Genomic DNA, 16,336 nt, shown 5'->3' with positions numbered 1-16,336 from the left:
AAATCAAGACAAAAAGTTGTGTACAGGTTTGTGTGAACCAGCTTTCTGACAAAAGACTGTTTTTCTGACCTGGCCAGATTGCTTGATTTAGGGCTGGCAAAATGAACAAAAAAACCCCAATGTGCAAGATATTAGTCACCATTCTTCGACAGATCCCAACCAAACTCCGGCTATAAACTGTCTTACGTTTCTGAACCCCAGAGTCTCACTCAGCACAACAGAAGTTGCTTTACCTTGAACTTCAGGGAATGACTAGGGGTACTGCTCTTATCTTAGACAACTTTTTTCTTCCCTTTGACTGCAAGGAAAATAAAGCAATCCCAGGGGAGGAATCTGTGACGTGTGAAGGAGAAACTAGAAGTCCGGTTCATAATGTATTTTAAATCTATGTAAAAACATTCAAGGGCTATGGATCAGAAGTCTAAAACATCACTTGTCAATTCACTACTGAAATGACGATCATTCAAGAAAGATACTTTTACGTTAACTGCACACCATGCACTCTGTAACTGAAGCTGTCAGATACCAGCTGATCTTCCACTGAGCAGAATTTTTATTAGCAGATAAAATAACTGTATTCAATATCCAGAGCTAAGTGGCATTGCCAACCAGAGCTACTAAGAAGTAAAATAGAAGTGCTACTTACAGTTACTAGATGCTCCCGTATAGTTCAGTATGTACTGATCTGCTACCAGCATCCTTTAAATTTGCAACATACATGCCCAAACAGCTTCATATTCTTCGTCTGTGTAGCATCTCCAACTCAAAAACGGGAAAATATGCTGATATGTTTAAACAGACACTTACTTAGTCTGATGAAGAATGGTGCTTTGGTGGGAGAAAAGAAAAGCCACCCCCATTCAAGCGCCGGTAGATGTAACAGAGGAAACTCCACATGTTGACCATATAAATGACTGCTTTTTCTAATAAGCCAGGAAAAAATAAGAGAGATGGCTACACAGGAATTACAGCAGCGTGTGCATAACAGTGCATTCTCTACTGAATTGATTCCAGCTTGCAAGACATTGATGTATTTTCTGACTGACTCTGCTCAGGAGACAAGCTTTTGAAACAGTACTTTCAGCCCACAAGCCCTTAGATATCAATCACATCAAGATTTAATCAGCTCAACTTTGGACCAGAACAGCCCCTCACCCTGCAAATCAACTCCTGGAAATATATTAATGTTGTTTTTTTCTCCTTAGCTGCCTGCGTAAACATGAAAAGACTTAGAAAAACGTATGGCAAAGATCCACTCTTTGAAGGCAAAATTCTTCTGAAGGCTGCTAACCTCCGACTCCCTGAAGGTGCATTGCAGGAGTGGTAGAAATTGATTTAGTGAAAGGCTTCTATTAGTGAGAGCGCTGTTCTCATCGCAAAGTCCCTCCCCTCGCTATAATCAATAATTTAAGCAAAGGCAAGAATCATGTCAGCCAAAATGACCAGGGTAACCTGACTGTCTTTTTCTTGCAGAGTATTAGTAAAATTAAATTAAAGTCTGAATGGGAATGTATTCCAATTTAAAAATTAATGTGGCCAATCTGAGTTGTGCATTTTGGCTTTTATTTTGAGAAGGGGAGGAGGGATGGGCTCCTTTGTTCCTTACTGAAAACTTCTCTGGTTCAGGCAAGAGCCAAATATCCACTTCTAAACAGTAAAAGAAGCCATAGAGTATTTTACCAGTTACATGAAAACAAAAAACGTGCTCTACAGACCTACAACTCCTACTTGGGTATTACGACAGTACTACTATACTAACTCTCAGTGCACTGCAACTATCTGAGTGAATGCTGAAGCGTTTCACATTTAAATTTGGGATTGCAGAACCTCAATTCAAAAGCAACTAACACCAAAATAATAGGAAAAAATGTAGTTGATATTAAATTGCATCACTGTTTAGGAAGAAAATAGTTTCATTAAGAAACAGTTTCATGAAGAGTTCTGAGACTGCCTACTTCAAGGATTTTGCCTGAATATTATACTAGGTAATAAATTAGTCCAGTGCATCGAATGATGTACATGTGAGATGATCAACATAACAAATAGCAGTTAAAAACAATTCCTGTAATGCAACATGATATAAAAATGGATAAAAATGCCCCAGAGACCCTATAAGCAGGGAGCAAAAATATATGCTTCATATTTAGGGCTGTCCTCCGCCTCTTCCCCCAAGGATTTGTCATCACTTACATATCATGGATAAATCTACTACACAAACCGAAGGACATGCACTGCTTAGGCTTTAGAAATCCAGATCTCAGGCACTGCAAGAAATCCACTTAATGTCATTATCTTGAGCTCTGTGGCATCCTGATACTGGACATTTACAACCTAATGCTGAGTACCCAGGGGCTCCATACATCTCAACATGAAGCAATTGAGCCTTAATGGCAAACGTATGTGCTTTCATGGGATTGCTTAAAAAAGGCTTCATGTCCCTTAAGGCAGGGACCATACATGCACTCTCAAGCAACCACTGAGTTCAGAGCAAGGTCTCCGCGGCATGCCAAATCCCATCATACCAGACCTCTCCTGGCCCATGGAGATGGCTTAGTACTATCCCAACTCTACCCACCTTCTCTAGCTGCAGCAGCAATGAACCCAAAGCTGTCTGCAGCACCATCTAGTCCATGTCTTGGTGATACATGCTGTGGGTTTCTGTGTGTTTAATGCCACAGCTTGCAGTAGCACAGCTGTGACTCAGGGCACCCATGACCTCAATTCAGCCAATCCCATGTTGTTAATTAAAGCTTATTTGTGTAAGAGTTAACCACTTGAAGAACCAATGCATTGAGACACTGGGGTCTAAAGAAGCTGCTAACCTAGGGAACTTTAAAGAAATATCTGCAAGTGCAGATATACTAGGGCAGTTACCCTCCATTTGCTTCCCCCTCCAGTGGGTTCCTTCTCTGAAAAAGCCTTCAGGTCATGCTCACATCTTCCAACCCTTCCTACCTTCCTCCCACGCCACAACTCTTACTATTTCCCCACTGGCTTCCTCCTCTGCTGAGAGCAGCAGTGGGACAAGCTCATCACTGCTTCTGCAGCCTGACTGCAGATGCTCAGAGAAACTGCCCCAGCCCAGACTTGAGGTTTCCACTCTGCAGAGGCAGGAATCACTTCTGAGCAGGGGACTCCCAAACCTGTACCAGCCACCTGTATCGTTGTACACCGAGGTGAATCACTGCTACTCCAACAGCTGTCAGATCCTCTACCAGCTCAGGGGCCACTGTAAAGACCAGAGACTCATTTTGCTGAGCAGCAACACCATTTCTCTACCACGCCTCCCCCAGCTAAGATACAGGAGCACAGAAGATGACAAACAAGCACTCAACCAGACTGCAAAGAGCTCTCACCTAGCAGAATATACCTGTTCTCAGCTTGCCTTAATGAACAGGGCCTGCAGATTAAGAGTCCTCCCAAAGGTAACAGTTTTCTCCTTTCCTTCCCCGGAGATTTCTATACCCATTTCAACGTATCAGTCAGGTGGACTGCAGTTTGGCCTGAGTTCTATGCAGCATTCAGAAGTGCTGAGGCAGAGGTTTACTGGATCAATTTTGGTCATTATTTGTTATTACTTATACAGCTCTATGAACCTGGAACTTTTAGTTTTTAGGGAGGGCACTTAGCATAACATGCGTTGATGATGGCTTTTCTTCTGTGCAACCTCCTGCCTTACCATCCCTCTGAAAAAGCTATCAGGACCTTGACTTTCCCCCATTACCTCCTCTGTTTTCCCTTCTGTGGTTTATTTACCTTTCCTTTTTGCTTGGTCCTGCATCTGACCGGACCTGAACTGTTCCCACGGTCTCAGGAGAGACCTGTAAAAACATACAATGCTAGGCACAGAAGAGCTTTTTCAGCCAGACTCATTCAATCTCAGCGAGGACATGCAAGATACAGAATGACACCCACCCACCCTTGAAAAACACAGAAGCTTAAAAAGCTTCCAAAAGTAGTTTGTCAGGTTAAGTACCAGACACGATTAAGCTATTCACTATTTCTGAAACTTGACCTTCCCCTACAGATGTTCAAGAGTCTTTCACCTGCCTACAACCCACAAGCAGCCCTGCGTAAAAAGCACATCCTGGCATCTCTCAGCATTACCGATCAACGTAAACTGCGCTATGGAGTTAGGGGAAGCTTGTGCTCTGAAGATACTGTGAACTAGTCTACAGCTTCCACCCAGGTCACAGTATGATGCTGGCATTCATTTTCCAGTGTTGTCTCACGACAACCTCTATTCCCTATTGTCACCTCTCACTTTCCAACAGCCAGGCCTGCAGGCATTTGTTTACCCCACAACTATACATTTTACTGAGTAAAATTACTCATTTTTAAAACACTCAGAATCATTGCACTGCACTTACAGAAAGCAGCACTCCGATTCTGTCCAGGTTAGAAATTACATGCTTTACTATGCTAGCAAGGAAAATGTCCCTGAGAAGACAAGCGCTGAACAAGAAAGGAAGCATCAAGGGCAAAATAAGCTAGCTTGTTAAACTCCTGACAAGTGGCCAGCAACCCAGCTGGATTAACATCAAAATTAATGAAGCTATTTCAGTTAGGAAAAGACCACATTTGACGCTATTTTAGGCAAAGCACTAAGCTAGGCACAGCAATGCTCTGGTAGTCAAAGCACAGCCACTAGAAGGCAACTGTCTTTGAACTCAGAGTACCCAAGGAGAGATGTCACACTGGGAAAAAGCTGTGTTTGGAAATATGACAAACCACCCTGGACCCTTTAGGCACAACATAGCAGAGATTAACCAAGGAGTGATTTTTAAGACAAAGCTAAACCCAGAAAAGGAACAAGTTTAGTTTCTGCAGGGTAGATGTTACAGGCTCTCTCCAGCTGGTTAATTCATTTGTGAGTGTTACTTGATGTGCATCATGCTTAGCCTGCAGTTGTTCCTCCAGAACACAAGTCCTCGTTCTTACCTCCTGTCTGCTGCCCGTCTTGGACACCAGCAGGCATCTCAAGGGACACCAGGCAGGCAGTTGAATCAAGCCCTCCCTAGAGAGGAAAATGAATGGCTCTGATGAAATAAAGGATTGTTCTTTATCTTTTCAGTAAACGGTAAGTATGAAACTGCAAACATGACTGTACAACATATGCTGGAAAGCCTCTTCTATAGTCCTAAATTCTGGTAACTGCAAACAGAGCTTGGAAGAGGATGTTAATCACTACTGCATAAAACATCTATCCTGCCATTCCTGAATGTATGTAGCTTAATTCACTTTTCACACCTATTTTTATTAACTATGTCAATTCAAAAGGGTGCTGCTCACTGCTCTTTCCTGTAGAAATTCTGGGTTTCAAGTCAGAGCACTTATCCGAGGATCCAAGATACGAATTTAGGTAGTTCCACTGCAAACCACAGGGTTTGCAAAACCAACTTGACTGTCCAAATGCAACAAGCGGCCTCCCTGTGCAACTGGTAGCAGCAACATGTACTTAAGAGAGTCATCTTACAAGTTCAATTTACTACCAAGTTCAATTTACTTAATGGCCTTCTACCAGTAGACTCTGAATGCTGACAGTAACAGTGAACACTGTGTAACTGTGTGGCCTTTTAGGTTTTATTTCTTTTAAACTGGCTTACTTTTTCTTCCCTAAAGTCCTCTTATAGGGATAGCTAAAAGGAAGATGCACATACAGCCAAGTTATTCCACATACAGAATGTTACCTACACTGGGGATATACAGCAACAGCCACCTTTCCTATTTCATAAGCAGTCAGCAAATGTGGAGTCTGAGACTATAAAACATGCACTGCTCTTGATACATGGTTATCAGTAACATGCAGGATTAAAAAAACAGCTCAATATTAAAAGCTGACAGGCCATAAGATGCATAGCAGGTGTGAACCAGAGCCTCTTATTCCCAAAAATCTGAAAATTGGATGTTTACCTAGAACCTTACAATTGTACAGGTGATAATATAGTCTATTTCTAGTATTGTAGGACTTGGGTTTATCCACAGTATAATTGAATGTATTTCTTCTAACATATATCTTTCTCCATACTCAGGAACACAGAAAACATATTCTGTAGTTAATAACATACTTGTTATTTTGTTGTCTGTATCAGATAGATACTGCAAAGGAAAACACTGCTTTCTTAAGAGGACATCCATTTTAATTTTGTCAAAGATGCTGGTTAAAATCAGATGAGGAACTGACCATCGGTATAAATCTTTCTGACCAGTTTATGATTTGCTGTAAGTTTTATTGTATTAGAGGGCTATTCTTCCCAGATGACTGTTATTTCAGAATACCAGGCTCTATTTACAAGAGTGACACTCCTGATCCCCAAGGGCCAGACTCATTGCTGTCATTTCTCTACTCGGTTGAAATTGTTTATTCGTAACCAGCTATTAAACTGCCCTCCTGGATTTGCTTGGAGACCAGCAGCAGACAGGCATCTGGTACATGGCAGTTGCATGCAGTGGTGGCACACCCTGAAGAAGAGAAGACTTGTACTTTTGATTCCCCTTTGAATAACATTTTCAGCTAGGGAGAAATAAGGCACTGGGTGAGCCAAAGGCTGAGGAGCCGGGGAGCCAGAGGAGGCTGCTGTCCCTGCACAGTCTCCCACAGCTCTGACGTGAGCAAGGAGGGTGACTGTCCAAGAGCAAGAAAACCTGCAGCTCTCTAGCACTGCGTGTCCCACATCTCAGGAACCTTCCTAATTGTGGGTTTATCCCATGGTCTGGAAGGAGGGGGAGAGGGGGTGTGTTTTCAAATTAAGATAAAACAGGAAGCAGTTTAAGAAATGTGCCTGCCTTCTAGAGACGTTCCAGTGAGCTTCACCAAAGGGGGGGAAAAAAGCCACAAGCAGACAACGGCACTAGCATCACCCTCAGCCTCCCCTAGGTATGGCCTCCAGCCATGTGCTTGGCTTCTGCTGTCTGCACCACACAGATTCACAAAATGTAGGTGAAACTGATGAATACACAAAGACACAGAGAAAGAATAGGCAGGTGGTGTAATAACATACAATGTGTTTACTTTGAAAGCTAGACTAAGGAAATTCTCTTGAGAGAGAAGGAAGAAGCATCCCCCATGATTTAAAACCAGTTCTGGGCCATCTGCAGTTTCAAAGACATCTGGAGCTGGTGTTTGGTTACCCGCAAGACTCCAAATGACAGCAGTTCAGCTGGATAGGTGAAGCAGATCCTGGAGAAGACGCAGTGCCTGAGGCCAACACAGGCAAGCCTGGTTGTCTGGGGAGGGCTGCCTGTGGTGCTGGGTGTCAGTCAGCTCCCGTGGCAAGCCCCTGCCTGCCTCCAGGAACGGCTGCTTGAAACCCATTAGGGCTTGACATATGCTAAGCATCTCAATAACATCCTGTTGCTTTGCTGTCTACAAGTCTTTTCTCCTTCTCAAATTCATTTTTGAAGCACTGTATCTCAGAAAAAAAGACTAGAAAGCCACAAGTGCTCATAAAATTTTCTGAAAGCTGAAGTCAATATAATCTTCAAGAAGCAGATACAGATGATTTCTTTGGAGGAGAAAGAAGAGTTTCCTCAAAACACAATTTTTAATACTGTATGATGCTTGTGGTGCTTGGTGCCCCTGTTATTAATGGGCTCTCTTATATTTGCTTAGCCACATTACTAATCAGCAATATTAACATTTGTTTAATAACCAGCCACTTGTTTGTCATCTTTAAATTGGGTTGACCTCATTCAGAGAAGGTCAAGCCTCTTGAAAACACCTTTTCATTAGACCACAAGTAAAAGTATCCTGCCCTAAGGAGAGTTCCGGAGGATTTTGTCTAAACAATGAAGCATACTCAGTGCAAACGTAAATTTTTCCCAGGCCTTTGAATCACATACCTCCAAAACACTCAAAAGCAAGACAAGCAAAAACCCTCACGAAACAACATTCAGTTTTCCAGGATCTGAATAATCAATTGTGTTAACAGAGGGAAGAAAAGGACAAAACAATTCAGAAGCCCTGAAAGAAATACGCTGTTATTTTCAACAGTGTCCTCTCAGGAAAACAGTATTTCTATCGTATTCCTATGCATCTTAAGGTGGAGAATATCTCTGGATTGAACATTAATAATTCTTCAAGTAACTGCTGGACTACACTCTTTAATCGACTGTGCTCAAAACTGTTGTCTTTTCCCCCTCTGCCACCCAAGAAGCCATATGACTAAAACTGTCTACTTTTACAGATTTTTCCTCTAGGTGTCTTTTTCTCCCTTTGGTCCCTAACATTTATTATTGGATCAAAGGTTGGAGAGCACTGAGCTGCAAAGACCCCATGTGATGTTCTCCTCCCACCCAGATGCAGTGCCAATGAGGAGCACTAACCATGCCCAAAATCTCAGATTGCCAGGATGGGCATGCTGCATAACTCCCTGAGTCAGGAGGGCTTCCCCTCACCCACGCTGGCACACAGAGACAACAAGGAATGAAAGACTACACCAAGAAGACTGGAAAGATCTACTGCAGGGAAAGCACCACGTGCCTCTGGAACAGATGGCATGAGCAGGTTGGGGCAACATGTCTGAAGGGAGGTTTAAGACCATATCACACAATCACAAGAGAGCCAAGATACCACCAGGCTCGCTTTTTGAGGTTTCTTCTTCTTGCCTGCTCCTAAATATGTGGACTCGCATCTACTCTGTGGCCCCAGGGGCTAGATACGGCCTCCTGGGAATGTCTTAGGTTTTCAGTCAACCACCAATGACATAAACACATGGGATGTACTTTCTGCTTCTGAGAAACCACTTCTCAGTCACAAGCATGGCAGGAAGGGTGCAAGTGGATTTCAGCAAGCAGCAAGTGTTACTCTATTTCCCTTAACACTTCCAACTCCACTCACTGCTGTAGCACCCAATATCTTTGGCAAGTGGGGTAACTCCTGTAGCTTGACGTGGCACAGTAAGAGTTGAATGCTTGCCAGCTGGCACCATAGTAACTCAGGTAACTCTTGGGAAAGAGACAGAAAACGAACAGGTGATGACAGTGCAAAACACTGAGCTGTTCTTGACCCTGCCTCAGAAAAGAAAGTTCAGTTCATTTACTCAGCTTTCATTTCACCTCTTTCTACCCTTCAAACATCCTTGGAGATATATGAACTTGCCTAGGGACTGCACATTACTAAAATCTAAAAGGCTGGGGACCCTGGGGACAGCTAGAAAATTTGCCTCCAAATGAGTTAATCTGGAAATATTTGCACCAGTTGCAAGTTCTGCTTTTTTCTCCACCAACAGTGCTTTTTGTACACACCCCCCTTTTCAGCCTCCCAGAAGGAGCTGCAGGGGAGACCAAGAAAGTGGCCTGTTTCATCATGTCCAAAAGCTGTCCCAGGCTCCATGGCAACTCTACATTTGACTTCCTTAACTCTCTTCTGTTGTATAGTTGTTAGACCATTTTGGAAAGAAACTGGAAACAATCAAAACATTTTTATGAAAGTGAAGGTAAATTCAAGGTAGTCAATAATCCTAAGAGATGGATGTCTGCAAGTTACAAAAGTTGGACGTTGGATGTTTTTAGAGTCCATAAATACTTACACAGGCATCTTAAAATCAGTGATCCAATCCAGTATAACAGGTCCTATGTCCTATTCTGTGCTCTCTGACAGTGACCACAAGGGATGACAAAGAAACTCCTCTACGAATTTGATCTTGAAAGGCAATTCTGAGGTTTTCTAGGGCTGTTTTATTGTCTTTTCTTACAAAGACTGAACTCAGATATCTGACCATCTCCTTTTCTGTAACTGCCTGTTCATCACACATTGGCTGTTCGTACAGTGGAGGTAGCGATACTTTAAAAAAGTCCTGTATTCTGCTTTAGAACAAAAGTGAACTCTGAGGGGTTTACTAATTGACATTTTTATTTTTTAATATTTATTTTTTTTTTAAACAAGGAAACTCCCCATACTCAGCTGGGTAAAGTTCCCCTTTATTTCCATAATGATTACTAAATAAGCTAGTTCTAAGTAAATGTAAATTTTCTATCCACAGCTTCTCATTGCCAAACCTGGGTCAAGTACAAATACAGAAGGATCCAACAAGCTCAGCACTAAGTTATCTAAATGCCTCCTCTTGATAGCTTCTCCAGAAAATGTTCTCAGTGATGTCACATATATTATATCAAGTATCCCAAGAAATAACATTAACCCAAATAGCAATTCTAATAAACAGAAAATTTTTTCATTTGCATGTGAAGAGGTGACTTCATGAAAATTTTCCCTTTTAACAGGAAAGGTTTTTTACATATAAAAAAAGAAGATAAGAAGATTCATTGTATGTCACATAGTGCTTCTGGCTGTGATTTTAAAGCCCCCTACAAATTAAAAAGAAAGTCACTATTGTCATAATCATGCACAACTGACATGTTACGCAGCTGTGGATTTGGACTGTGGTAGCCTCCATATAATATATTGTTACAGCACACATATAATCTGTGTGTTGTAATAACAAAAACACTTAAAATACAAACAATGTATGATGAACTTCATTAGTCCCACACACCTTTATCACTTTTTTTTTTACACCCAAGCCAGTATATAGAGTCCATTAACTAGAGTAAATGAGATCTCTGGAGTTTTAAAAATAATACAGATGTGTTGTAAATCAAAACAGAGCTCGTGCAGAAGTCATCATTATTGCTCAAATAAATAATGAGCCCAGGCTTGCAAAATATGAACTGCCATTGTTTCTGCTTCTCAGTTACTGTATGGAACTGTTGCACAAAGAAAAAACATAGAAATTAAGAGGAGGACTTTGTTAAAAATAAAAGATTGCATTAAATGACTGGGGGCGAAGGGGGGACACTCACAAAGTTCTGTATTAGAAAAGTAAAAATCTTTGCTGAACGTAAAAATCATTGTTCAGAAAAGTTTGTTGTGTGCAGGCAGCTATCAGTAGTTTAGCATCTCCAGGCAATCATGTACTTCTTACAACATATACCCACTGATTAGTGAAGAGCAATTAAAAACTAGAAACGGTGCAGTTAGCATATTTGCAGGACCCTGTCTATAGCATTTGCTGGTGCCTTTCCTAAAGCAGCTTCCCCACAGAAAGCATCACTAAATCACATCTCTTGCTGGCCAACAGCTGAGAAGAGTAAAGCAATGTGTTTCTAGACCAGCGACTGTGAGCAGCCTTTACTTGCGTACCTGTTTCATCAGGCGAACTTGGCGAGGCACTGTCCTGGGACAGCGTAGTCCAGCTGGAGTCCTCATCACTCGGGGCCAGGTTTTGAATCCTATGGAGGGCACAATCTGTTTTGGCCCCTGTTTTTGGGTGGTCTTTCTTAGTCTCAGGGCTTGATGACACTGCAGCAACTTGGCCATCCTCTGGGCTTGATGGCTTGTTCTGTTTCCGGGGCAGGCCTTCCCCATTGACAATAATGGTAGACGCCTGGCTGTTGCTTTGTGCAGACTTATCTTCCATCGTAACAAAACTCTGCTCTAGCTCTCTAGCAGATGTTTCTAGATCTGCATAGTAATTCAGGAAGCTCTTGGTCCTCCTTGGCTGCGAGGGTAGTATTTCACAGCCAGAGGAATCCTGTGGGATCGGCTCTTTGCCTTCAAACTTCTCAGAAGTTACGTTTATGCCTGCAGTGGTAGGGAGGTTTTTGTTGGGATCCTGCTGTCCCTGCTCCGCGGCTTTCCTGAGCTGGTTTTCTCCATTCTTTACCAGCTTTATATTGGCAGAGCTGTTCCCCAGAAGGGGCTGTGCTGCTGGATCAGAAAGGCCCATGGCTGTCTGAATGTTAGTCAGCGCATATTTTTTCCTGCACTTGGGAGGAGTGGTGTTCTTGGTCTCCGTGTGCCTAATTTCGGCGTTCAGAAGTTCATTGTGGGAGGAGCGCAGGTTGAGGGTGTTGGGTGGGGTGGCAGGGCTGTTGCGGTTCACAACGTCCGTCGTGCTGCCGCTTGCCATAAACACTGCCAATGCGTCCACGCCAGAGTCAACTAGAAAAGCAAAAGAGACAGTCGTGAAACAGACTCGTTCATTGCACATGCTATTTTGTTAGGGCTTCTGGTAAAGGGATGCAGCACTTTACGTAATTGGCTTACGGTAGGAAAATTACAACAACCTAAGTGGGTAAGAGAATAGACAAAAGCTGAGCTTATTAAATAAGGAAAAACAGAGGCAGAAAAAAAAGTAAATAGATCATTGGGACCATGAAGCTGAGAAAAAGCAGAAAGCTTGACCCTACACAAGGCAGTTTCAGGGCAGTTTTTCCATGTCTGGCTCTGTTTCAAGCAGGCTTGGGGACAGAAGTGCCCTTTGCAAATGCCTGAGAATCCAGAATAATCCTTATTATAATCTCATTCTAGTATTTCATATCCACCTCTGATGAGGAGGGGAAGAACTCCTCAAGTGCTAAGCACTAGGAAGAAGAAAATGTAAGAAATTTCTAAGAGACCACAGGCAGATGCTGGTCCTTTTTCACCAAGGGTAGAACTCAAATACTGTTAATTATAAGCCAGACTGGCCAGTCAGCTGTTGTCTCTTAACACCTGCATTTTCTCTGTTCTTTGTCTGTCCTTCTCTCCCCTTCCCTGCTTCTTTTTCTTTTATTTTGAGGTGGAAAGTAGAGAGTCGGAAGGTAAGCGATACAAGTAGCAGATTATTTCACAAAGGTGTATTTGATTTCTATGGGCGGGGCAGGGGAGGAATCCCTTAGCAAAATGTCCTGCTCTAATTCAATCAGTTTTAAAGAAAGAGCCGCTCCAGAGATGAAGATGGCTCATTTCCACAGCTCACCAAGCTCAAACTTGAGGATAAAGAGCACATCCTAGGGCAGAGTACACGTATTCCACTGTTAAATAAAACCATTCATTCATCTACTAGTAGACAAGTTTTTGAATTTTGCTAGCCAGGGGTGCAGCTCACACTTTGAACAAGTTTATCGAGGAAACAAATTTTGAGACTGTGAAAAATAATCAGACAATATCTTTTTTTTTAAACTGTAATTTGTTTCTGTACTGTTTCTGGCTCTCACTAATCTGCACAACTCCATGAACACCTCAATTTACATACTGTAGTAGTCACTGTTGTTTGACATCCGGCAACCAAATTAGAGGCCAATTAATAAATCACTCCCACCTGCCACAGCATGAAACACCCTTGCTGTTATTCCTCATTCTCAGGTATCGCTGACTGCTTATATTGCACACAAAAACATGTCTGGGGCTTACCCAGGAATGAAAAGCTGTAATTTGAGCTAGCCGATGACAGATCATTCCAGCTGAGTTGTGCTGCATCCTTGTATGTTTGAAATATGACAAAATTGATGGCTGTACAGATTTACAAGAGATTAAATATATGGGTTTTAAAAGAACACGTACATAAACATAGCATGAAGAGGAGCACTTCACAATGTTACCTAAACGCACACACAGTTGCTAGTGTTCCCTCCTCTTTGATGTGCTTTCAAAGCTGCACACTTCCAACCATCACTCTGGTTCATTTAAAACCAAGCAGACTTTGTTCCCTGAATCACCTACCGAGAACAACTTCTAAAACTTGTTCAAAACAGAATTTAAAGTAGACTTTACAAATGTTCATGTCTGCCATTTTCTCAAGCCCCAGTCAGTCAAGTCCAGACCAACCACAAAATCTTCAGGAGACATATCACCCCATGCACGCTATGAAAATGCTATCAGTTTAGGTAATAGTTCCAAAAGTCCTATAAACAATTTCAGATCTAGCCACAAAAGACTTACAAAGCTCATATAAAGACAACAATACACATTGCTTTCTGCATCTAACCTAAATCTAACCAAGCCTAATGCAAGCAAGGTCTCATCTGATCCTACACAGTGTTACCAAAGCACATGTTTTAAAACCACGAAATGGCCTGTGTTTATGGAGTGGCTGCTTTGTGTTTTTCAAAATCAATTAAAAGTCTGTATGTCAAGTTAAAAAACCCAAACAACAGGGCAGGATAATTCTGACCCACTACTTGACTTGTAGAATCTATCACACAGTATCTATGGGTTTCACTAGGTTGTATTTTATTTTATGCTTCAGCAAATTAAAACAAGCATTTCTGTTTTCCATCAATAAATAAAACTGCCAGAATCTGGAACAAGACTGAAATTTATTTTTCTCCTTTGTTACAAGTGAGCTGCTTCATGAAATGTTTATTGCTATTTTTACCACTAAAAATATTTACAAAAAAAAATAATCTTCCTAGATAAAGCTTAAGTATCTGCCTGCCAGATTATCTTCAGCCAGTGTCCTGCTGTTAGCATGTCACTTATCAAAAATATTGTAAGAATAAGCACATAGAAACATTGAAAAAAACGTATTCTGTTTTACTAATCTGCTTGATAAAGCTCCCCCACTGATTTATGAAGAACGCTGGCACTGACCCATGACCGAGCCAAAGCTCCAGAAGTCTTTGCAACCCAGGCAGTGTTTGTAAATTGGGTGCTAAGTGGGTTGGTGTACGATCATAAGTGTCAAAATGAAACTTTCATTAGGCACCATCTCCCCTCCTGGCCTTGTTTCAAATGACCTGTTGATCACAGAATCACAGAATGGTTTGTGTTGGAAGGGCCCTTAAAGCTCATCTGATTCCAACCCGCCTCCATGTGCAGAGACACTTTCCACTGGACCAGGATGCTCAAAGCCCCATCCAAAAAATGATCAATGAAAATGCAAACAGTATGACCAGTTGTGCACAGAGCAGAGCAGGCTGTTCTTGCAAGTGACAAGTGCCTGCCCACTGGCCATCACCCTGCACTCCTAGCCAGGCTCTGGGATGAATGCAGCCAGCTTCCCTCCATTCTTGGAAGCAGATATAAATGGAAGCAACAGAAGAGACAAAAAGAGAAAGAGAAATACAGATGTGAAAGGGCAGGTCTTGCATATCAAGGGCAGGAGTTGCTATCAGACCAGGACTAACTGAAGTGCTGGAAAACATCTGAACACAAGGAAACGCTTAAATGCACTCAAGAAAATCTAGATTGCACAGTAGAACAACACAAGGAAGAAGAGCGATAGCCTGTCCCTCCTCCTTCATAGAGGACACGGTGATGCTCAAAACACATCACTTTTCCCAGGGGAAGCATATCCCAACTTTATAATTAAAAACTTCAAGGAAATACTTCTTCCTGTGCCTGTAATTTCAAGACAGAAATCCCAATCACTGACTTCCCCTATCTTCTGTTTTGTCTCTCCCAGTGTCCCAGCCTCCCTCGCCTCAGGGGTCCCTAACACAGGCTAGTGAGGTGCCCCTCACCAGCCAACCAACACTCTGTGCCCAGGGGTCCCAGAGACCTCGTTGCAGGCAGACCCTGTCTTCCCAGCTCAGGAAGCTCCTCACGCTGCCTGGCCACCAGCAAAGACAACGCTACTGGCACAGAGCGTCCTTCTTTCAACTCCTGCTTTCTACTGAAAAGCAAACACAAATGGATAAGCAGACGTGTACCTCAGCTAAAGCAGATGAAGAGTGGTACGTTGTGAGTGAGTAAAAATAGGGTATTATAATAAAAAATATTGGACTGGTGAAAAACTAAGAATAATTAGGATGTTATGATTACTGTGAATAATATTAAAATGTTGGTGCTTGAAGACAGCACTTAAATAGGTCGAAGATCTGTCACAGCAATTCATTAATGGGTTTAGCTTGCTTACTTTTAAAAACAAATCATTGTCTCAACTGCATACTTCTAATGTTTAGAAACATGCCTACAGGTATAGATTAATATACTTTTACCACTATAATGTGTTTAACACAAAGTAGTCTCAATTTCTAAGCACCATAATAATACAAATAACACTATTACTTGAATGGCTTTTATTGAGGTTTTTCAATCTTGTCATAAACTTTACGGAGCTGGAAACAGAAGAGAGAAAATGACATTGCAAACAGAAAACAGTGCATGACTGAGCTGTCTTAACCTCTAATATGACTTTTTTGCATTGTATTGTCTATAGGAATACTTTGTTAAAAGTTGAACACAGTTTATTCAAAAAGCACTGTTAAAAAGAAAAGAAAGTGCTTGCTCTTTCATGGATAAGTGCAAAATGAAAGTGAAATATGGGCCTGGAAGAAGGAGGAAAAGAAGAGAAAAATTTCACATATTTGCATAGCAGAATCTTTTAAAGGGCATCTGACCTGGAAGTACTTCTGACATGGCTCACGGGGCGTCAGCAATGCATCAGGAAATAGATTATAATTTGAAATCTGAAAAGAGGGATCATTTAAGAATTAAAACCAAAGGAAAACACAAAATAAAACTACCACATTTCAGAAGTTCCTGAGACACGTTAAGCATTCTAAACAAACCCTGGAACAGAACAGTGAGGATCTTTTGAGCTTGCAGTGATATTTGACAGTCATTAAAGTA

The 16,336-nt window shown here is 41.8% G+C and overlaps 1 protein-coding gene across 1 annotated transcript in view; it reads right to left on the bottom strand.

The window, feature by feature from the left end:
- The window catches only part of LOC104402033 (amyloid beta A4 precursor protein-binding family B member 2), a 58,450-nt gene extending 42,327 nt beyond the window's left edge, over positions 1 to 16,123 (bottom strand). Inside the window, exons 1-2 of the mRNA XM_010009800.1 lie at positions 16,105 to 16,123; positions 11,141 to 11,941 (exon numbers count right to left, since the gene is read on the bottom strand). Of these exons, the coding sequence (XP_010008102.1) occupies positions 11,141 to 11,941; positions 16,105 to 16,123 (820 nt within the window). The remainder of the gene's footprint in view (positions 1 to 11,140; positions 11,942 to 16,104) is intronic.
- Positions 16,124 to 16,336: the final 213 nt, after the last annotated feature.

Source organism: Nestor notabilis, unplaced genomic scaffold, assembly GCF_000696875.1.
Source record: "Nestor notabilis isolate BGI_N333 unplaced genomic scaffold, ASM69687v1 scaffold4592, whole genome shotgun sequence".
Classification (NCBI taxonomy): Eukaryota; Metazoa; Chordata; class Aves; order Psittaciformes; family Psittacidae; genus Nestor; species Nestor notabilis.
The sequence above is the reverse complement of the archived record's forward strand: the minus strand, read 5'-3'. Positions and strand labels throughout refer to the sequence as shown.